The sequence below is a fragment of the Parus major genome, chromosome 2, assembly GCF_001522545.3.
Source record: "Parus major isolate Abel chromosome 2, Parus_major1.1, whole genome shotgun sequence".
Taxonomy (NCBI): Eukaryota; Metazoa; Chordata; class Aves; order Passeriformes; family Paridae; genus Parus; species Parus major.
In genome coordinates this window covers 43031459-43055140 of record NC_031769.1, presented here as the reverse complement: position 1 = coordinate 43055140, position 23682 = coordinate 43031459, and the positions used below count along the sequence as shown (strand labels likewise).

The following is a 23682-nucleotide window of genomic DNA, read 5'->3' as shown; positions in this document are numbered from 1 at the left end:
ACGGGAAGAGCAGAGCTCTCATCCAACCCCAAGGGGAAGGAAGGTACTGAGAGATACCAATATTCAGCAGAAGTGTTGGGTAAATATTTTCACTTGCTCATGAAACTGTTACTGATAATGTCAGTTCTTCTAACTACAGGTAGCCATGACCAAAGTGGTTGTTCCACGAGCTGTGCTTAAAGTGATTGACTGTGCAGTTCAAGTGTGTGGTGGAGCTGGAGTTTCCCAGGATTTTCCTTTGGCCTTCATGTGAGTAAAGGGAGATTTCCTGTAGATTCTAAGCATTTCTTTTACAAAAACTTGTAACACCAGTACATGCCGTTTCACCTCAGCATGAAATAATAGTGTGTGTCCCTTTAAGCTATAAAATTTAAAACAATTGTTTTAATAGTTCAATTAGCCTTACAAAAATAAAAGCTGGCACTGGACCTAAAATAGTTCTTATCAGCAGTAAAGAGGATGTGCTTCTAAAACTTTATGTTATCCCTTACGGCCTTGGGGAGAAGCGAAACTTCTGAATTCCCAGCCCACCCCTCTCAATCCTGCCAGGAAGATTGTGCTGCAGTATCTCCCATGTGACAGGACTTTTCAAAGCAAGGAGTGTCAAAAGGGCAGCAAGAGCAGTGCTGAGAGCTCTCACATGAGCCTGTGTGGCTGCTGTGGCAGGTCAGGAACCCACCCCTAACTCGGCTCTCCCCCCACAGGTTCGCGTCCATACGCACCTTGCGCCTAGCGGATGGGCCCGATGAAGTTCATCTCTCAACAATTGCAAGGTGGGAACTCCTTGATCAGTCAAAGAAGCTCACTGCAAAAATCTAAGGTCAGCATAAAGCCTTCTCAAATGGAGGGAAGAATTAGGAAAAGTATCAGTGTAATAATGGTATCCAAGGTAAAACTGAATGAATACAAAAACTTGATTCTAACTGGAAGCAATTATCTCACTATTTTCACTTATTACAGTTAATAATTATGGGCTTGCTTTTTAAGAATTTGCAGAAGCCATGTAAATAACTTATCTGGGATCTTTGTAACACTAAATAAAATCTATTTCTAACAGGCCTAAAGTGCTTTCTTTGTGCTGAATCAAGCCCTTTATCCTTTTATTGTAGACAAAGCAGTTTTGAGTCAGAAAATTTAATTTATTGCAAGGTAGGCTAAACATTTAATTTCGTGAAATGACAAACACTGGAGATAGTGCCTTGCTTTTTCTTTTCCAAAGCTCAGCTCCAACCAACCCTCTCTGCTCCCCAGCTCTCAGCTGCCTTCCTTTTCTACAGTCACTGAGACTACGCTCAGTCCTACCCCCAGATCCCCTCAAGTGAGGCTCAGGGCAGCACAGAAGGCCGGTGTCACATGTAGCAATTTGTCTGCTGCTGCTTGCTTATTACTCTGCATTGCTTCTCGAAATAGATCTCCCCGCCTTTCCCCTTACAAATGTCCCTTTTGTCTTCCCTTGCATCCTTCTTCCTGTCTCTCCTTTTGTGCACCCTCACAAGCCTCCTCCTCGTTCCAGCTGTTCCCACCTTTTCCTAAATCTGCCTAAGCTAAGGTGGCACCTTTCTCCCTAAAGAGATGATGTTTTGGCTGGCAGCAGCAGTGTCAGGGTGCAGTTCATGGCCTCTGCTATACCAAAACAGGCTCTGGCATTTATGCCCAATACACCTGTATGGAGTTCTCAAAGGTCAGAGTTACTCAGTTCTGTTCCAATTCCCTTTGACCTGAGCTACTTCAAGAGAACCTGCCCGTGCAGGAACAGAACCAGGCAGATCACAGCACACTGCACCACTGGTAGCTCTACTTCCTGGAGCTAGGATAATCACTTCTCAACTTGCACAGGGGTGGTAACTTAAGGGCAATGAAGTTAAGGACACAAGGGTTTACTGCTTGCATGAACAGACAAGCCCCACCCTCCAAGCTCCTTCCTGCTGGAGCCCAGGAAGAACACATTCTGCTTGCCTCTGTCTTCAGGATGAGGCTGTGCCAGTTCTGTCCTTGAGCCCAGAGCCAAGTGCTCACTTGAAGGGTGTCCAGCTGCAGCGGTCACTGAGGGGTACAGTGGCAGAGTACTTAGAACTAGAAGCATTCTATATTCTATGAAGCATTACCTCATTATACTTAAAACCAAGATTATAACATCTTTTGAGAAAGCAGTAATTCTTGTTTATATTTACATCCACCTCAGTTTCCTCTTGATTTCTGCCAAGAATGTTTTCTAGGAAGTTGAGAGTGTGAGTAGGTCAGTGGCTGAAGTTCACTTCAAATACAAAACCACCTGCACTGTACTACTACACGTGTTTCAGGAGTTCTGCTCCAGGCTGTCAAAACCTGCACAAAGTGTTTTCTCAACCAAGAATGCCCAGGATCATATTCAGCCACGTTACAATTAGTTCCACCTAATTAGAACTTTCAAAGAACAGCTAGACAAGAACACCACCTTTATCTCATTAACAAGGCTCTTAATTCCCTTTATTTTAAAATTCTATGTACATATGAATGATCTGTATAATGTACACTCAATATAGAAAGTTTTTATATACTGGATAATGTATAGAACATTTCACAATTACACTAATTTCTTACATAACATGTCAACTTTTTAAGGTTTTTTTGCTGAAGCTTCGTCAATTTGGTCAAGCCAGTTATACATACAAATGTCTAATGCTGTTTGATCCAAGGAAGAAGATAATGTTAATGATTAAGGACATGAGTGAACTGGTGCAGGGACAAACCCTTTCAGGTCATGTTCAATGGGAGTGATCACATCAGACTGAGAAATGAAGGGATGCCCGTTTAGCGGGGTCGGTGAGGTCAAAGTTATTTTAGCCCAATTCCTCTAGACTGTAGCTCAACTCCAGTCATGCTAATTCATAAAATATAAAAACTAGGAAAGTTTGATTCACAGTCTTGTAAACAAATATAAAGGAACAAAATGTGCTTATGTACAACAAGAAAAAAATTCTTGTGTACCCATTTCAGCTGATCCACAGAGTGCTTTCTTGTGTTACAGTGTGGTAGTTAGAATCACTGACTTTTCTGAGAAAAAAAAAGTCATAGAAAAAAGGAATAACACTGTCATAAACACCTGGCAAGGCAGTAAGTTCACTTCAATGTATTGGAGGAAAGTGCTGTTCCTCGTCACTGGCCAGTCTGCCTTTGTCTCTTCCACAAGGATTTCCAGTCCTTAGCTGACATCTCCCACTTCGTTGTCTACCGGGGGTGGTACGTTGGGCATTACGGATGACGTCGTCCCTGCAGTGAGGTAACCAGCAACTCCAGGGCCTTTCAGGAGGAAAAAAAAAATACTGGTGATTAGTTTTCCTTCTATTTTATTCCCTCTGGTAACACTCAGATACATCATCTAAGTCAATCAGACACCTTACACAAGAATATTTAAGTTTTTCTTTAAATTCTTTAAAATCTAGAAACACTAGAAACTAAAGACTTCTTAGTCTACCAAGTGGAATAGCTTGTGGGGGCCATTTCTCAGCTTTTTCATTTTTATTTTATTCTGATAGGCCACATAAGTTAAAAAGAACCCCAACCACCTGCACTACCCATCTCACCTTCCATCATGGAAGCAGCAGTAAAGCAGGGATGGCCTTCCTTTGCTACAGAAAGGCCCTGCCATGAAATCAAAGTGAGTTCAGGCATACGTTCCACTACTGTGTTCCTTGTGTATCTTTTCAGTGTTGTAAAGGTTTTTCCCAGCTGCATAGTTCCAGAAAGCACTGTGGGCTGCCCCATGAAGAAGCAGAACTGCCTAAAGTTTGTCTATCCAGCATTTTGTGCCTTCAGCTGGAATAAAGTGACAGCATTCTTAGGATACAAATTTCAAACTGGAGATGCGGGACTCACACCATTACTAAGTTTTCATGTTGATTACTATAGGGGCAATCAGTTTTGCACTGCAGGCAAAGCCCCTCTCCCTCAAAGCCTGGAATTAAAAATTTGGTCATATAAAAACTCTCAACACATGCAATAAAAGCTTAGGTTGCAGCATGAGGTGTTTTAACAGTAATTTTTATCATATTTGTGACTAGAAAACTGATCACTCACAACATGTTCCTGCACCAATACAGCGACTGACTTGGGTCTCAGACCTCCAGCCTACACAGCCTATATTCAACATACTAAGTTCTGCTGGGTCCTGTACTCTTCCCCTTTAAGCCATCCTCACTGAGTTCTCCCTCAGTGGGAGGAATCCTGCCCCACCCTCCTTTCTCACACTTCAGCCCAGAGCCAGAACATCAGAACATGGTTTGTCTCCCTGCAAACAGTCCCACACTGCTATGGCAAGGCAGAGAGCAAAGCAAGCAATGCCTCTGGCAATAAGAAGCTCTCTGACTGCAGGAGGGAACCTCTCTGTGCCAGCCCATCAGTGCAACCTGCCAAGTGTCACACCCACTGTTACCCATCCTAGTGCAAAAATTCCCCATAGTTATCTTGTGCCTCAAGGTTTTCCACTATGGAGGATTCCTAACATAGTTGCGAAGTTGAATTCCTGTGTAGTACCAGCAAGTACCAGCCAGTGCAGTTGCCAGTGTAGTAATCCTGTGTGCTCGAGGAAGGCAAGTGTGTCGGTGTTGGGCAGTGTGGGACCACGCATTTGTACAGCTCTAGGACATGCATCTGTTATCGGAATGCAGCGAGCGCAGCGTGCGTTCTGCGAGGTGGTATCTACCTGCTTTAGAGAGCTACACAGAAGTTAGCAAGCTGCCTGACACAGCAGATCTAAAGCCCACTTCTCAGGTGAAGGGGACTGCTGCCAGTTAGAAGGGAAGGAGAAGAGACACCTGAGGGAAGAGAAATAAGCAAGGGAAGTTTCAAGGGAAGTGCAAATAGCAAAGCAATTTGAAGCAAGACATAAGGCAGAATACAAGGTAAGAGAGGTTAAAGATTGATTAAAGTTTGGTTTCCATCTACACTTTGCATTTGTACAGCACCTTCATTCTACATTAGCAAGCACTTAAACATTAGGCAATATAAAAGCAGCATGGGCCTTAAGGCAATTGGAAAAATGTATTGCCCCCAGTCTCAAAGCCTGACCACATCTGGTAGTCTCAGTTCTTGGCCAATAATCAGTCAGCATTTTCTTCCTATTACTAAATTTATAGTATTTCTGAAATACCAAGGAAATTCAGTACAAACTGAATCAGTTCCAGTGTTCTTTGACTGGCATCAAACAGTACAAAACCAGAAAACTCCTGTTCAGAGCCAAAGCACAGACTCCTGTGTGAAAAAATGCATCAAGTGTCGCAACACCTATTCTCAAAATATAAGCAACTACTTCTAGAAGATGTAGTTCCTGACTTGAAAGGCTCTTGCTTCATTTTCTCAAAATACATGCTAGTATCTTGTAAGAAAAACTCTGGCCATTTGATTTACATGTCATTATTTCAGTTATGCTCAGAAGCTTTACCAAGATTCCTATATTGGGTTAGATGAGAAAGTTCCATGTGGCACATGGCTGTGTCCACACTGGCTTGTCACAAAGGACTTTAAAACCTCACCTGTGAGGCAAAGCTTTTAAGACCAAGTGTTTGTTGAGGCTACTGAGGAGTCAGAAGTTTGCATCATGTCTTGCTTTAGACAGTTTGCTGCAATGTCATTATTTGCTACATCTGAAAATATTTTATGTGATAGTGATGTTCTGGACTGTGATGTCAAGTGCTGCTCAAGTGAAGGAAAAACAGGACTTGATTTGCAGTGACATAACTGATCTGGGAGTATGTCTGCACCATGCAAAGAAGTTCCCCTCAGTTGTTAACCTTAGCGTGCACACACAGCTAAAATGCTCTTCTTCATCACCAGTGAGGCTGGTGTGCCTCTGGGGTGTCATTTCAATCTTGGTGGCACCAGCAGGGGACTCACCCAAGGTGTGCCACTGCTGCAGTGAAGTTTATGCTGCAAGCTCCATGTACAGGCATGAGGCCACCCTGGCAGGCCACTGATTCTGGCTGGAACACAGCCTCAAACTCCAACCTATTAGCATTCCAACTCTTCCAACAGTACAACTACCTGTCTAACACTGAAGTTGTGTTAATTCACACAGACAACTAACACAGACAGTCTGAGTGATTCTCAAGACAGTTTATACATCCCTTCAACTGTGGAAAAACTTGTGTTCTAGAACTGAAGTAGACTGACCCTGAGAAAGCATGGAAAGCTACTGTCATTCTTTAGTTTCAATTACATCTCTGCTTTATCACTGCAGAGTACTTGCAAGTCTTGCCAGTGTCCAGATTCTGTTGCTAAGTATGTACAGTAAAGACTGCGCAGAGAAATACCTTCTCAACCAGCAAGATTACCTTTTAGCAAGTGTTCTAAAAACATACTGTATTTTTACAGCACTGAATGTTCAGACCACCTGATGGCACTAGATCCTGGGGATAAACAGTAACTCCAGAGTTCACTGTGACAATTAAGCAACAGTACAATTTGGGATAAAAATAGGAAAAGGTTGCTAACCTGTGAGGTATCCTGATGTTTGTGTATCAGAAATGAACAAGTCGTGTTTCTGATCCTTGAAGGCACTCCACACAGAAGAACGGGACAGAATTTCATTTACCTACAGTATTTGAAGAGATAACACAGTGAGCAAGTGCCATTTGTTGTGTTCTAGGCAAAAACACTCATTTTCTATTACCAAAGCATTCTGAAGGGATTACACCAAAGAACATGGCAGTAGTTCAGGCTGTGATATGGAATTTGTATACATTTCCAAGGAGACTTTTCCATGTGAATTGTGCAGCTGAACACAATGCTCAAAAGAAGTTATTTAGTAGCTTGACTTTATCCTTTGTTCCCCAGAAAAGTGACAAGGAAAAGCAACCCTAGAAGTAGCCCTTGCCACTCACTGACAGCTGAGGGAGAATAGGACTTTTCCTGTACTAGAGCAAGATAGGGACTACATGGAAGAAAGACCTATTCCAAGTTTCCTTCCCTTGAGAAAGCTTTCAACAAAAGGGTAAGAGAAATGCATTAAGAACTAGCACAGTTACTGGGACAAATTTACTTAGATAAACATCCATATTTACTTAGATACACTGCTGCAGTTATGTATTTATTCAAAAAACAGAGGAGAAATTTACATTTATAGCACAAGTTCTGAAGAGTTGTCAGTTAAAGCTAACCAGCTCATAGAACATTTCTGCACTTAATATAATAACAAGAATAATAAGAATTATCATTCTCACTAGTGCTCTTCACATGCATTGAACCAATGACTTCTCCACAAGCAAGAAATGAAGAAATTCCAAGCCCTAATCATTCTGCAGTTGCAGCATGTTAACATTTTAGGTGGAATGATGCACATGACAGCCAGAAGATTAAACAAGAGACGTTCAAAGTTAGACCTACCAAGTGTCAAACCCCAGATAAAGACTTATCTCACCTGTTCCCCATACTGCAGGCTGCGAGACATGGATTTCAGAGTCTTAACAATCTGAGCTTTTGTTGCAGATGGGCTTTCAAGGTTCTCAAGACCAACCCCTTCAAGCAGCTTTAGAAGATAAGGGACCAAATCTGCTTTCAAAGCCTGCAAACATACACAAATGAGTTGTCTTAACACAGACCAGGAAGTTCTACAGAGATTTTTTTATACCACTACCATTAGTATGAAACAAAAGTGCCAACAGCTATTACTACAAATGCCAAAGATGAGTCTATTTTTCCTGAGCTGTATGAATACAAGCAAGAGAAAGCAAAAATACTGTCCAGCAATTCTGCTTTATCTAGGTGTAAACTCAGTTGCATTACATGTCATTACACTCTCTCAGTAGACACGACACTAACCCTGTGCATTAAGCTTCAATGGTCAGGTAACATCCTTGAACAGGTCTACATTTTAGATAAAAAAACTTTTCCAACAATAAAAGCACATTAGTTAAGTGTCCAGGAGGCTTCCCAGGTGCCATTTAAGTTGAACAGTTTAAAGATACCACATTTTTACAGTTTGAAAATGTACTACTTACTTGGGCTACTAAGTCAGTTTGTTCCTTCTGAAACATTCGATTCAGTGTTTCACAGGCTATCCCAACTACATCTGATCTCTTTTTCATTCCATTCATGAGAGGGCCAATGGTCTCCAGTGATGCCATCGCTCTAACACAAAGCTGTAGAGAGATAAAACATCCTGAGGACTTTATTTTATGCCAAGATTAATGGTCATTGCAGATATGGTCAGCCAACACCATAAATTTCTCATTGTTTAATCTAGCAATTCTCCATTAATTAGCTATAGGTCACACTTGCTACACAGTATTTAGAGTTAGAATAAAGCTCTTTTAGGAACGCTACTAAACAACACAAATAACTCCAGCTATGCTTTTCTCCCCTCAAGGACTTAGATGACTCAGTACCTCATTGTCTGACAATATGTGCATGACACGAATGGCACTTTTAGGAATGGCATTGTTCTTGTGATTCATAGCCTGGATTATCTTGTGAAGATGACCAAGAGGAGGAACTTGATCAGCTAGCTGAGGCTGGGCACTGAACAGGCACACAGTTGCTGTTGTAATGGTTTCTAAAGTTTCCCCCTGCAGAAAATTGAAAATCAACAGAAAGTGTAACTCAGTAAAGCCTTATGTATCATCATAACAACATTTCTCACTTGCTTTGCATTATAGATTTTTTTTCTCTAATGCTTTTATATCACTTAGCTCTCATACTGTTAAAACAACAAGTTAAGAATATGATTATCAGCTCCAATAGTGGCAAATATAAGACAGATCACATGGGAATTCCTAATCACTATTTCCAGAATCTTGAGAATCCAGTATCTGGCTAAGTTGTTTGGTGAAAGACAGCACGGATGTTCAGCTGACCACCTGAATTCCTACAGTATTCTGCAGTCTGTGCAGAATCACTTGTCATGCCTTGTGTATTCTGCATGCCTCTACAAACTGCTATCACATCTTCATAAGATGCCTGTTTTATTCAACACACTAGTTAGTTTCCATCCTGCAAGACTAACACAGAATCTGCCTGGACACTGTTTACAAATTAATTTTCAAACTGCAACACATTTTCTGTACTCATTACACCAACTGTTAGGTGGCAGCCTTCTGTAGGTCACATAATTTAGCATGAGTGGGAAGTTAGTGTTGCAGAAGGGAAACAGAAGTCTCAAGAGCAGAAAATTTTAGGTGGTGTAGAACAAGTGCCATTTTTTTAGGTTGGTCAGTCCTGGGATAATTAAAAGACGCTTCATTTGTTAAGCCTCATCTCTAGCATAAAATAAGTCCCTAAGACTTAAGTGAAGCTAATTCTATGACTTCAGGGACTTTAAAACCTTGACTCATGTTCAAATGTTGCCTAAACATATCAACATGCTTTTACAGAGAGTCATAAAGGAGACAGAAAACCCCATTTATAATGGGAAGAAAGTGTGAGAATCTAAATCAGACACTAAGAGGCTTAAAACTTAAGAATGCTAAATAAATTCAAAGCATAGAACCAGAAAAAAAATCATCTTACATGGGGGTTATTTTTCTCCAGTAGTTCAGTAAACTTTTCCAACAGTGCAATGAGAAATTCTCTTGGTTTCCGTAAAACCCAGGCCGGCTGGGCAATAAAAATCCTGAGGAAGACTCCCCCCACTGAAAGTTCACCTTCTGCCTCACCGTACACCACAGCAAAGTCTTCAGGCAGCTGTTGAATTGTAAAGTGGAAGTTATTGACAAGGATATTTGAGAGATCTAAAACTGTTTCTCTAAGTGGTCAGGGTCACTAACTGTATTCTCCAAAACAGCTGTGCAAGACAATAAACCCTTCATCTTGAAAGAACATGAGGTAAGAAATGACAGTAGAAAGAACAGTGAAGTGCAGGCAGTACCACTATAGTGAACTTTTCTTTCAAAGAACACAAGGAACTGAACCTGCCAACAGTGGCAAACCCTAGTTCAAGAGAAGCACTAGCAACAAGGCTGATTATACAACAGCCCTTTCCTTCCTTGCACACTTCAGGGAAAGGTTTCTCACCATCAGGCTAGGGAAGTTTCCAGTATTCATCTGGATCAAAACAGACATCATGATGCGTTGAGAAACTGGTTTAATATTGAACTAGAGGACTGCTGGGAGGAAGTCATATCTAGCTTTTTTAAGATACTGGGAATCACTACATACTGAAACACCTCATTGATGTGCCTGATGTGAGGGAATAATGGCTAAGGACTCTTAATTATTTTTTGAGACCCAGTGACTTACTAAAGTTACTTCACATTTACCAAGAGCAAGTTTACAATGGCTAAGTAGTGACAGGACTTCTTCCAGCAAACCAGTCTTCTCCTTTGTTGCTGACTTTTGATGAGTTTTAGAGTAACCTGAACTATCAGAACATTCAGAGTATACTGACAGTGATTTTACCAGTAAGTGTCTAATTTCAAGGTGCAAGTAGTAACAAAAGCATAAATTCAACATTAAACCAGTTATGTTTTCAGTTATCAAGTTATGTTTACAGCACAGCAGCGAATCCCTGTTAGTACTTTAAGAGAAAAGCCTATTAAGAGTCTAATACATGCATCTATTATGTAGGTGTTGCCTACAGCCTCCCTGGACACACTCAAAGCAGAAACAGTATACTTTTACCTTCCAGTTAGTGTCAGGGTTGTCCCTCTGAAGTTTAAAGTGCCTTTAAAAAGAAAGCAAGTTTTAATGAGCAGTAAATGAAGGAGTTGTCTCTTCTCTACTTGACACCTCAGTCTCCCTCCATCACTGTGAAGCACTGTTTCTAAGCCCCATTCTACCCCCACTGTATCCCTCCAAATCCTACAGCAGTGAGCAAATACCTGGACTGTGCACAAACTGCACCTGCATCACTAACTTACAGGTGCAGTACACAGTGAACAAGTTTCTTTCACTGAAGTCTGGCTTACAAGAATTCTACATTTTACAGGAGGAGCTCTGTCTCACAGTTCTTCTACAGCAACTCTGGTTAACTGCCACTAAGAGAGTTTTTCAGTTAAAGATAACTGAATCAGAAGGTTTCCACATACTCAAGCATCATTTCTCGAACTGTTGTTGATACTCTCTCCCTGGAGCTGTCATTCCAAATTAATTCTGGATTTTCATGGGTTCCCTCAAAGATATGAACAGCAGCTTCAGGGTTGTCTCTCATGGCATCCATGAAGACTCCAGGTAAAAATTTCATTAGTGTGATTCTAACCTAGAAGGGATGAACATAAATGACATTTAGTATATCGTATGACAAACTAACTGACAGGACAAACTGACAAAAATAGAAAACTCCACAATGTCCAACTATCTTTAATGCTAGAATTGTCAAGTGCTAGACCACAACACCACAAAATAAAACAAGTGCCACCATGTCAAATAGCAATAGCCAATGACACTGAAATCTAGGTCTCTACTTTAAAGTCACAATGAATGGAAACCAAACTGCTTATACCAGTTACATACTGCTTATACAGTTACATACAATAGCTGTGAAGTTGCTCACAGATTAAAAGTTAAATTATTTTGAAAAAGCCTGACTGATCCTTACATGAGTATTTTAGATACAGAAAAGGATTTTTTTGCTCATCTTGAGAGAGATACAGGTAATATCAAGAAAGAGTTCCAACATGAGCTATTAAGATTCTTACCTTTGGTCCCACCAGCTTATCTGCAGTCATTTTGGCAAAAAGCTCTGCTGTTTGGGCTCGGACCTGTGGGTGAGTTGAGTTGCAAAACATATCTAGTAAGTAGATTAAAGCACCTGTAACAAAGAGATAAGGAATATTGAATTTTTTTTTTCTTTCTGGTCACAAGTTGTAGAAATTCTCCAATTCAACATAGATTATTTTAAATGGGAGAGTGGCCACTCTATTCACTTTAAGTCCATTGTTGCAGAAACATTTGGTTTCAGTGTAGTACTGTACCTTTTGCCATGGCCTCTTTAATTATTTTTGTGCTAGATGTCAAAGCATACAAAGTTTCAAGGACAAGCTGCCGACCTGTCAAAATAAAGAGCATTAAGAACTTTGTGTCACACAGAATGAATAAACAAAGATAAACGTAACTGATCTTAACAGAAGCCTGTATCAAAAGTGCAATAAAGCTTCCAACAATTACAAGCTTAGGGATTTCTGGCTACAGTACATTAGTTAAAGAATGTCAAATCAATCACATTCTAATACAGAATAACTTCTTACTTAGATGCTAATTAGCTAAATTCTCAGAAATAATTAGCCAATGGAACACTACACAATTCAGAAGTAATCAGAGGACCTGCTATTCATATGCTTCAGGTCACACATTTAAGACAAAAAACTGGTCACACACAACATTTTTGTAAACCATCCTTGTTAGCTTTGGATATGATAGCCATCTAATGTTTAAATCATCAGACAGAAGTGACTTACTAGCATATTATAGGGCCTGTGTGATGACAGAGATGGTCTAAAATTTGCATTTGTTTAAAAAACTATTTCTAATCCTGCTTCTTGTCATCTTCTTAAAAAAAAATATATCTGTTTGGTAGCTTTGCTTTTCTTATCTAGCTATCAACTGATAGCTGAAGATTGTTATTAGGACTGGGCATAGAAACACGGTATTTCACTGAGGATGTATTGCAGTACTGTCTTTACTGCTCTCATTAATAGCTGTGCAACTAGAATGGAGCACAGCAACAGCTGAGGAAAGCTTTGTTCCAATGTATAGGTGTTCTTACTGTAGTTTCTCTTCATAACCCAGCTCTCTATCCTATAAAGCTAACAAGACCATTTTAACCTAAAACTCAGTGCTAATTTCAGCCAGCTGCATTCTTATAAATTCCTGAGTTAGAAACCTTTGCCTTTGCAAGACAGAGAATCTTACAATACCTACTTGAAGGTAAGGAATGCAGGAGTGCCAGTAAGTTAGCAAGAACCATTGCCTCAGCAATGTTGTTAACACATTCTTGATTACTTGTTACTATGTTCACTACCTGCAAAAGAACAGAAACAGTACTTGATTATATTTCAGCTATTCAGACACTTTTCAGAAAAAAACCCAGTGGATGAAGTCAGCCAACTCACTGGCCAATAGAACTGATATTTAAAACATTTATTCCTGCCACCAAATTGTTTTGTCTCTTCAGGCAAGAAGGATGCAAAGACACAGGCACAAAGTATCACATGCTCCTCCAAGGAGGAGCTGACACCTTAGAACCCCAATCTTAGTATTTTTCAGATGCTACTCTAACAGCTACACAATCAGGTTTGTTTATGGTGATTATGTAAAGCATCTAGACAGGGAGGTTGGGAGTCTGGGGATTGGTTTGTTTTTTGGTTGGTTGGGCTTTTTACCTCCAGAGCCAACTGCTGTACCAGGCCAGCTCCATGAACACGCAGAAGGGAGAATATCAACTTAAAGTGCCCTATGCATTCACACTCAGAACCTGCAAGAGACCAAATAAGTTACTCTCCATGTTAGCCAAAGCAGTCACTGAAGGTCCATTCCCATATTTCACTATACAGAGAGGTGCTAAAGACTACACAGCTATATGTAGTTGTAACAGCTCATAAAGGACAGCAGCTGCTACAGAGTTAGAAAATTATGAACTCCTCTCTGTTAATCTAGCTTCCACAGAATTTCAGGTCAACAACATTTCAAAAACAGAAGGTAACTCCCCGCTCTAAGGAAAGTAGCTGATGCAGTTCTTGGACTACACTTAGTTACTTGCATTCTTACAAAATGATTATTCCTTAATTTTAAAACAAATTCCTTAATTTTATTTATCATTGACCATCAAAACCAGTTGTCTTCAAATACACTTGCCCTTTCAGGATGTCCCAGCTCAGAGCAGGATTGCTATCTCCAGCAGGAGATAAACCTGCCTTCAGGTTTATAACTGCACACACAGAGAACATCCTAACCAGCTATTATTAGATGCCACAACAGTAACATGGTTTGCTTTTAAAAGTAGCATAACATCATAATCATTTGTCTCAGACTTTTCCAGTCTGTACATTGATGTCTGCTCATTAAACTTTGAGGAGCACCTTCTCCTCTTGCTTTACTATGGCCTTAACACAGGTGCCACTTAGATGTTTACTAGCACACAGTATGCAGTTCAAGAAGGATTTTTTTGACACAAGGAAACTTAAAAATCAGTTGAAGATTCTTTGAAGGATTACAGAAAGTTTCTTTCAAGATGTTTAAGTCTTCCTAGCAACAGCAGGATCGAATTATAGTTAAAACCTAATGATTCGGCAATGGAAACAGATAATGCTTGAACTTAACTCCAAATTTTGCTGCATCTACTGACAGTGCTCTCCTGGTAAGGAAAAAACCAGCAAGCTCACATGGCTTACCAACAACGTTAAAGTCTGTCAGCAAGCAAAAAAAAGCTTCCTTCTCACCGAAAGACACAGACTACATAGGCTGTGAGTTTTTAAGGCTGTCCACAGAAAAGTATACTGGGGAAGCTCAATTTTAAGCCTACCTGGGTTGTGTTTTATGACATTTCTCAGAGCCTCCAGGGCCATTTCAACTCTCCGTAAGCGATCTCCGTGTTGATTGGACTCCACTTTCCCAGTCTGAGTTATTGCCATGAGGGTATGAAGGTACTGCGCTTGTGAGCCTACATAATCCAAGAGGCTTGCAGCAAATGCTTTAGGAAGCTTTGAAGTAGAGATGACAGCATTTTTAGCTGTGTGATGCAACAGTACATAGTAGAAAATGTATCCAACTTCTACATTTCACATATTCCTTTCTTCCAGACAGGCAACAATTCTTTATGATCACTATAACACCTGGATCACATTAAACCCTATTCCTATCCAAACATACACTTAAAAAGCTGCCACTACTCCAGCAGGTGTGTGCTTGCCCATATATACTGATTGTAAAGCCAATAGGCAGAATCACCACCTCCTGGAATTACTGAATCAGCCCAAGTGTCTGCATCACAAGCTTGTAGAGAGAAGTCACTAAGATATTTGAACACCACACCTTATGACAGATTTGTTATTTTAATTTATTCTGCTCCAGTAAAGTTTTTTCTCATAACATGTTGATCTTGAAGAAAGTTTCCATAACATTTTGTATTTTCTTCATTCTGTTTGTACTGACAGATAGATAAACAGGAAGAAGTAGCATTCCAAACACTAGTTTTAACAGGAAGATTTTTAGCTACATCTCACCTCTAGTTGGAAGGTAGGGACCTCATTGTAGACTCTAACAAAAATCTCTCCCACAATAAGTTCCTTTGCATGGTCACTGAAGACAAAGTCAGATCCATAGCTCTTGTCACAATCACCCTTTAAGCAGAGATAAGCAGCACAAGCTCAGACAGAAAATAATCTTATAGAAAGTGTAAAGCTATAATCCGATAATGAAACAGGCAATACTTGAACAGAAAACTTAATTCTTCAGCAAGTCAGAAGCTCAGACTGAAACATAACATGAAATGAACAAGCAAAATCACAGGGTTTTTGTTTTCTTTTAAAAACTATGGAATGAAGAAAGTGACTTTGGGGTAGACAACAATGGATACTTGTATTAATCATACAATTGCATCTCAAGAGGACATAGGAAAACATGAAACAGTTTTTTAAAAAAACAGTACTGGGATTCAAAGTAAAGAGTATCTTACTCTCTTAATCATGCTTTCTTGCTGTGATTCCAAAAACTCCAGTAATTCAGCTCGTGTCCCATTGTTCCAGATCAAGTAGGGGTTCTCTGTGTTACTGTTAAGCATCTTCAGAGTCTAAGAAAAGGAATTTACATAATGTAACACATTTTCAACATTTTTGGATCATTATGCACATTAATCAGCATGTTTCATGGTATCAGTCAATCCAATCTCATTAACAGCTAGACTAATTACAGAAGCAAGTTTAAAGTGTAAAATTTCCCATACTGGAAAAACATACCAGAAAAACAGTATGTGCAAGTTCTGTGGTAAAGTACAACCTAAATTTTAGTTTTCTCTTTATTCTGCTCTGAGACACATTTCAGATTCTCCATCCACTTTTGACAGTGAGCAGCAACTACCTACACTACCTGTTTATAGATGGCTTTCTTGGCCCCACTTTTAAAGAGTTAAGTTAAACCTTTTCTCCTCATCATCATTATATCCTAAAGCCTTGAACAATTAACTCCACTTTTTTGTTCTTGTATTTGTTTTGCAAATATTATTCTAGGAAGCACTGTTCCTGTCCATAGTGTCTGAGGCTGAACCAGTTTTTCCCTGCAGTTACCTCAACTGCAAATAAAAATCACATTGATGTTAACTGGTCTAAGAAAGCTGAATGTTTTAGAAGTGACCAGCTATTCCTTTTATAAATCACTAGAGAAAGTTTTGACCAACAGATGCTTACCTCGGTAGGACTGACCACAGCAAGTTTTCTTGCAATGTAGGGTGTCAACATTCCAGCCAAGCTTTTCCTGATCGTTGGGTTTTCAGGAGTAGCTTGTTCATCAGAAAGATATCCTCCAAGGCGACTCAGGGCAAGGAGACTGAGCTTAGCAAGGCAATTTGCTACCTCCTGAAAAATACAGAGGCCATTTGAGAAAACCTAGAGCCTTCTTCTCATCTCAAAAACTTACTTTTATACTGCTTGCTATAGATTAAAAGTGTCATGCATGAAGTCCATTAGAAACCATGGGTTTTGGCAGCTTTAACAGTTGAACGCTTTAAAAAACCAAAAAAACCTCAGCCTATTCATCACTATACAAAAATTCCCTATCAAAAGTCTCTGTTAATATTACTCTTCATGCAATTCAATGATTCTAACAAATACTTGAATACACTTATTCTTGGTAAATAACTTAACTTCTAGTAAGAGATGGAAAACAACAGCCACTGGTTGCTGAAAGCACCTTGGCAACATTACCTGGTGGTTTGAATCTTCACTTTTCTGAATCCCGCTCTCCTCCAGCGTATAGTCATAATTGAAGAGGTAACCCAGTAAGTACCACAGAACTCCAGCTTGGAACAAATGTGTTTGTAGCCAGTAATCTAAGGCAAAGGAGCTAACACACTCTACTCCTAAAGCAGCTACTCGTGGTATGGTCTGAGGGGAGAAAAAAGAAGTTTGCCTTAATACCTGTAACCAAACAATGCCAATTTGTTTCTGTACCAAAGATTTAAAAGCCAAAACTTGCTAATTCTGCAGTACTATCTCAGCAGCCCAGATATGAAAACTGAAGTAGACATAATTTCTGCAGCTGAAGTATTTGGTAATGAACAACATGGCTAATTAGCCAACACCTTTCAAGGGGAAGAGTACTTGAATAGTTTTTTCATAGGATTAGAAAGAAGCATTGGTGAACTGCAGCAAAGATTCCAAGGTGAGTTTTTTATGGCAATACATGTGTCCTGCAGGGTCTAAAGAACACACAGGCATATACAATCAATTACTAGAATCTGGTTTTAGTCTCCTGTTTCCCCACACCCCACAAGAAAAGTTAAAGACAAGCTTTCTTTATTTAATTCAGACAAAATTCAGCATTTTTATAACAGGAGGCAAGTTCAAAAGAGGTAAATGGCAAGAAAGACTCTACAGTCAGCATAAACTCTGGGAACAGTATTCAAGAGTTATCTGCTTATGCAGGGTCCATTTGTAGTACTTTTATCTGCTGATTTAGTACAGTATGCCAAGCTGCCTGATGTGTCAGTTAAAAGGCAAAAGTAGCTGAATGTTTAGAGTGGTTGCAGTTTAAATCTACAATTTTAATGCATTAAAACAAGTGTTGAAACAAGGCAGTTGAGTTCTGTATCTCATTATTTGCTGGGATCTTACAGAAGGGTTAAACTAGTCAACTACAGCTATGAGGAAAGACTGAAAGAATTTGGTTTGTTCAGCCTGGAGAAGAGAAGGCTCTAAGGTGACCTAACTGTGGCCCTCAAGTACCTGAAGGGAGCCTGCACAAAAGGGGAGTGGCTATTTACAACAGTTTGGAGTGACAGGACAAGGGGAAAAAGCTTCAAACAGAGAGTGTAGGTTTAGATCAGAAACTAGGAAGTATTCTTTACTGTGAGGGTGGTGAGGCACTGAAACAGGCTGCCCAGAGAAACTGTGGATGCTCCATCACTGTTTGAAGGCCAGGCTGGATGCAGGTCTAGGCAACCTGGTCTAGTGAAATGTGTCCCTGCCCATGGCAGGGGATTTGGAATTAGATGAACTTAAGGTCTCTTCCAACACAAACCATTCTGTGATTCTATGACTCTTATCTACCCTATAAGCAGAATATTCCCCATAATATTTAAACACCCATTTGGACAAAGAAAAGGAGCACTCACCTTGCCATAATACAGTAGTCTACAGAGGTCCTTAATTATGTTAGGCATTTCTGTAATCTTCTCTCTGCATTCCTCAAACTGAGCTGCTACACTGTAACACTTACTAATGTATCCACATACCTACAAAACACAATATTTTATTGGTTCCAAGTGGAGGAAAAATGCATGTTTAGAATTGTATTTTTAATACATACAATACTAAATAAATGTTTTTATTATATATATACACACACATTTGTGTTTATTATCATATTATACATATACATACACCATGTAGTCTTCTGAGAAGACAATACACTCAGTTAAAGCTGCTGCTTTAAACTCACCTGTACAGACATATCATCTGGCTTGCTAGAACGAGTCAAGACTGCCACACAACGATTAAATGCCTCTTGCAATACCTGTGAGGATTGGATGATGCACAAGTTCAGTCACAACAAAATAAGGTAAAAGCCAGCAAAACCAAAACATTAGCTGGCAATTTTTAATGTCTGAAGGGAAACATGAAAAAAAATATGTTGCTTGCATAAATGGCTTGTAGTGCAAAATTCCTTGCAAGCACTAGTAACACCCTTTGATGCTTTAAGAGCTGACAGTCTTCTCACATGTGAGCTAATACCTCAGTCAGTGTGCAGATGACACTAGGTTGTGTGGGAGTGTGGATCTCCTGGAGGGCAGGAAGGCTCTACAGAGGGATCTGGACAGGCTGGACCAATGGGCCAAGGCCAACTGTACGAGTTTCAACAAGGTGAAGTGCCAGGTTCTGCACTTGGGTCACAACAACCCCATGCAGTACTACAGGCTGGGGGCAGAGTGGCCTGGCAGAAAAGGACCTAGGGGTGCTGCTCAACAGCCACTGAACGTGAGCCAGGGTGTGCCCAGGAGGCCAAGGAGGACAATGGCATCCTGGGCTGGATCAGCAACAGCGTGGCCAGCAGGATCAGGGCAGTGATTGTCCCACTGGTGAGCACTGGTAAGGCTGCACCTTGAATGCTGTGTTCCTTTTTGGGCCTCTCTCTGCAAGGAAGACATTGAGCTGGAGCATGTCTAGAGAAGGGCAACAGAGCTGGGGAAGGTTCTGGAGTACAGATCTGACAGGAAGCAGTTGCTGAGGCAGTAGGGATTGTTTAGTCTTGAGAAAAGAAGGCTATGGAGAGAGCTTATTACTCTCTACAAGCACCTGAAAGGAGGGTGTTCTTAGGTGGGGATTGGTCTCTTCTCCCAAGTAACAAGAGACAGGACAAGAGGAAGTGGCCTCATGTTATGCCAGGAAAGATTTAGATTGGATATTAGCAGAAATTTCTTCACTGAAAGGGTGGTCAAGCACTGGAACAGGCTGCCAAGGCAAGTGGCTGAGTTGCCAGCCCTGAAGGTATTTAAAAAGGCATGTAGACATGATTTAGTGGGACTTGTCAGTGTTGAGATTAGTGACTGGACTCAGTGATCTTCAATATCTTTTCCAACCTAGATGGTTCTAGTATGGCAATATGTGCAATGAAAAGGCTTTCTGCTCAAGTGACTTGTTCACATTTATCTATTCTTTCACATAAAAATGCAGCAGTTCTGTAAAGGAGTAGAGAAACTTTGTATGTACCTTGCTTATCCACAGTTCAATAGACAAGCCCAGGTCGAGAAAAGAGTATACTGTGCAAGATGCTTCTCCTACTGTATCAAGAACATCTGAGATGTTTAGAATAACAGGTGTCTCAAGACCAAAAGTGATTCACAATTACATCTGATTTCCCAGGCATTGAGGATCTGAGCTTTCTAGCTATGGAAAAGTTACACTAAAAACATGCATTTCAACACATTTCTTTAGATTTACCTCAATTCCACTTTCTCTCCTCAGTTCTTCTGCATTTAATGCTGAACAATTGACAGTATGAAAAGCAAGTTCTGTAGCAGCAGGCAACAGTGGAGATTCTTTGGAAAACAAAAGGTCATCTGATGTTTCAATGGTAATGGTCTTTATCAGCATAGGATAGCCTGCATACTTGTAAGGTTTCAAATCTGAAAGAGGAAAAAAAGTCCAAGTTTATGTATATGCAGAGTCTAAACAATTTAAGCCATCATAAATTACTGGTGGAAGATATATCAGATATATAAGGACTAGGAAAGGAAGCCAACACCTGGGGAATTCGAAACAAGATGGAACAGTCCACACAATCTATCACATAGAACTGTTCATGATAGAAGCCAACAGAGCTTCACAGAAGAACTCATTTAAGATCAAAAGGGCTTATCTCCAATTCAGTACGTCCCCTAGTTCAGAGACTTGCCAGTGATGATTGTGTCTCTCCAGAGAAACACAATTATAGCTTGGTCTGTGTCTTAGGCCAGGATTGACTAACAAGCCTATAAGGACCATGTCCAGTTTGACACAACAATTTTAAGTTTTAAATTGCATTTTTCATTCCTGTAGAGTTCAGCAGTGCTAAAGAATAATTTCATTTTTCATATGGAGCCAACATGTAAGTCTATACCAATGCTGTCCCTAGCTCCACATAACTGACAGGACTATGATTGCACGTGAAATTCTTGGTTTACCATTATAATGTAACACTTACACAGCAGAACACTGCTGGCTCTGCAAGACTTGGAGATGGTGGAAGCTTGAGACTGTAGCTGGAGCCAAGGGTTAGGGTGCTCCAGCTATCCCTCTTTCCCAGCTGAGCAGTGAGAGAGGTTGTGTTGCAGCACACTCACATGAAGACTCTAACACTGGTCAGAATTTATGCAAGAATGGCTCACTGTTAATAGCCAAGTGAGTGTAATCTCATGTATAATCAGCATCTGGGTGACTGAGTACTAGTGGATTTTTCTGCATAGATGGAATTCCGTACGGAGGAAGATTCAAACTGATTAGTGCTGGAGCAGAGCACTTCAAAGAGCTATTCATGCTGTTTTGAATTAAGTCTTACTGCAGATTAATTTATTTCATGGAAGAAAAAGTCCTATTTTAAATCCCTATACCATAGCTACATAATGCTGTGGCAAGTCAGAAACCAGATCAACAGAGCAGAGACTCAAGAAGAGAGGAGATTAAAGCAGACCAAAATGACCACTAAAAAAATTAACATAAAATACTGAGGGAGCATGCTTACCTTCCTTATGCCTGTTGAAGAGGATGCTTTGAGTTTTCAAGATCAAAATTATGTTTTCTGGATCTGGCCCATCTATCACCTTGGCAGACTTTGTGCACAGAAACTCGTATGCTTTATTAACTTTTTCAAACATGTCCTGCAAATAAGGAGAAACAGCCCGTAAGTGTTGTTAAGAACCCTCTAGAACCCTCTAAATAACTGGAGCATCAGTTTAAGTAGATAAAAAAATAGAGCATTTGAATAAATTTAAATAGAGCATTTCAGGTTATTAGTGACAGCACTAGCTTTGGTGCCTCACTGCACTTCAGGAAACACTGCAAAAAACACTGGTTCATAGATCAGTTTTATTTTGTCTCCTGAACTCTGCCCTAGGCAAGAGACTTCAAGTCAATTATACTATGACAAAAGCAGTAAGTATAGCTGGATTGTGAGAATGGGCAGAGGATGCAGTCAGTCTCTGAAAGAGAACAAATAGCTTATTTAGGTCCTTGTAACTCTCTAAACAAGACCACTTCTGAGATGTGAGTCTGATCTGACTATACCAGTTTACTGTAGAAATTCTAAAACCTTGAATGAGATTAGTTCAATTATTCATCTGTAGCATTAATCTGTATTTTAGCATTCACCTAGGGCATAGCTTTTAAAAGGAAAAAAGACAATTTAAGTGTGCATTTCAAAATTCTTAATATACATAATAGCTGAGTATGTCCCCATTTTGTTAACACCATAAATTTGTGCTGTACATACCCTGCCTTCTGGATTCTTGTCTGGGTGATATTTTTGAGCCAGCCTGAAATAAGCTTTCCTGATCTTGCTTTCATCATTTCTACAATAAAACAAGTCGCATCAATTACATTTAATAACAAAAAACAACAACAAAAAAACCCACAGCAAAACCAGCCTGGGGTTCTGACAACACTACTAACAGTAACTGCAGTTGAGTGAAAACTACAGAGCTCTCCTACTTCCTTTTTAAAACCCTGCTTCATCATCTTACACTGAATCAGGGGTGATCATATAGTCACAATAGGAAAGAGTTTTAGAGACTGAAAGTATTTTAATAGATCTTGTACCTAATATATTAACCAGAAGGCGCTCAAAGTCCCTCAATATTTTAAATGAAGAATCTAAATGAGCTACAAGTGTTAAAAGATAGTATTTCATCATTTGAAGTAAATGTACTGTTCTTGAAGGATAAACACAAACTGCTGTTGGTTCACTTCTAGGGATCTGAAGTCAGAAACCAGTGGCAAGACAGGACACAAGAAATTCTACGGATATAATCATTGAGAAAAAGGGAAATATGGGGGAGGGAGAAGGATGATTACAGAAAAAAGCTTCTTTGAATACATTCAAGTTCTGCTATATTCTTTGCTCACTATGGTTGAATCTAAACCTTGTCCTTTAAAAGAGCAAAGTTCAAAGCATTCTTTCCCCCACTTTCAGCTTATCTAAACACTTTAACAACTGTTTTCTCTGACACTGGAATTGTATTTCCAAGCTTTGTTTCTCTTCAGCAAATCAATCCTCCACTGTGAAAGAAGGTGCTACACATGACTGAGCTGGTACCAATAACTCAAGTACAGAGACAAGAAACTTCAGTTTGTTTAGTACATGGAATTTATATAAAAGTAGTTATACAACTTTAAATCCTGAAGACAACTTACTGGCCTTGTCCTCTGGGTAGGTTAAGAACTTCATAAGCATCATCTATTGACATGGTAGGTGGCTTCTTCTCCACCTCCTTCTTCCAAGCTTCTAGGGTATCTTTCAACAGTTTAACCTCAAGAATTACAATTTATTAGTGTTTAATTTATGCTGACACCAGTATACATAATTTTTAATAAAATGCTGTTTTATTAATTAATCCTGTATTTTTTCAAGATAAAAGCACCTTGAGATTAAAATGACTATGTAAGAGTCAAATTAGAGGATGACAAATCACTTAAATAAGACACACTTCACATCATGATACTATAAAAACTGCAAAGCTGCATGAATAAATAAAGCTGCTTCGACAAATCTAGTCCATAGACTTGTACCAAAAAGATCTCTTCAGTTAATGTACTGACATGTTAGCTTGGTTTCTTCTGCAGTGTGGACAAATAGAACCCCTAAGTCGTGATTTTCCATTCCTTCTCCCACCCCCAAAATAAGAGTCACTAAAACACTCTCTGAAGTTTCTTGTATGCTTGATTTTGCTATTTAAGTAGTCACCACAAGGAGGACACATTTATGGGGTTGCTATGTGGAAAGAACACTATTGTGCTTCAAGATAAAGTAGGGTTTAAAGTCTTTACTTGTAAACCAAAATTCACAATAAAGGAGTTACTTGCAACAAACCTA

The 23682-nt window shown here is 39.7% G+C and overlaps 2 protein-coding genes across 5 annotated transcripts in view; one reads left to right on the top strand and one right to left on the bottom strand.

Annotated features, from left to right (window-relative positions):
* The window catches only part of ACAD11 (acyl-CoA dehydrogenase family member 11), a 28888-nt gene extending 27829 nt beyond the window's left edge, over positions 1–1059 (top strand). For both annotated transcript variants that reach the window (XM_015617116.3, XM_015617115.3), the window contains exons 19-20: positions 140–249; positions 705–1059. In XM_015617116.3, the coding sequence (XP_015472602.1) occupies positions 140–249; positions 705–819 (225 nt within the window). In that variant the 3' untranslated portion in view covers positions 820–1059. The remainder of the gene's footprint in view (positions 1–139; positions 250–704) is intronic.
* A 1376-nt stretch (positions 1060–2435) lies between these two features.
* Positions 2436–23682, bottom strand: part of DNAJC13 (DnaJ heat shock protein family (Hsp40) member C13) — a 57091-nt gene continuing 35844 nt past the window's right edge. For 2 of the 3 annotated variants that reach the window (XM_015617112.3, XM_015617113.3), the window contains 23 exons: positions 23004–23119; positions 22084–22162; positions 21337–21472; positions 20058–20242; positions 18559–18633; positions 18233–18352; positions 16824–17003; positions 16308–16475; positions 15581–15694; positions 15129–15245; positions 14429–14606; positions 13290–13381; positions 12829–12928; positions 11883–11957; positions 11607–11719; positions 10998–11167; positions 10591–10633; positions 9481–9654; positions 8361–8540; positions 7974–8114; positions 7394–7537; positions 6469–6568; positions 2436–3279 (listed from right to left, as the gene is read on the bottom strand). In XM_015617112.3, coding sequence (XP_015472598.1) covers positions 3182–3279; positions 6469–6568; positions 7394–7537; positions 7974–8114; positions 8361–8540; positions 9481–9654; positions 10591–10633; positions 10998–11167; positions 11607–11719; positions 11883–11957; positions 12829–12928; positions 13290–13381; positions 14429–14606; positions 15129–15245; positions 15581–15694; positions 16308–16475; positions 16824–17003; positions 18233–18352; positions 18559–18633; positions 20058–20242; positions 21337–21472; positions 22084–22162; positions 23004–23119 — 2898 coding nt within the window. In that variant the 3' untranslated portion in view covers positions 2436–3181. Of the gene's footprint in view, positions 3280–4681; positions 4794–6468; positions 6569–7393; positions 7538–7973; positions 8115–8360; positions 8541–9480; positions 9655–10590; positions 10634–10997; positions 11168–11606; positions 11720–11882; positions 11958–12828; positions 12929–13289; positions 13382–14428; positions 14607–15128; positions 15246–15580; positions 15695–16307; positions 16476–16823; positions 17004–18232; positions 18353–18558; positions 18634–20057; positions 20243–21336; positions 21473–22083; positions 22163–23003; positions 23120–23682 lie in introns of all 3 variants that reach the window. The other variant, XR_001519287.2, reaches the window with a different exon arrangement.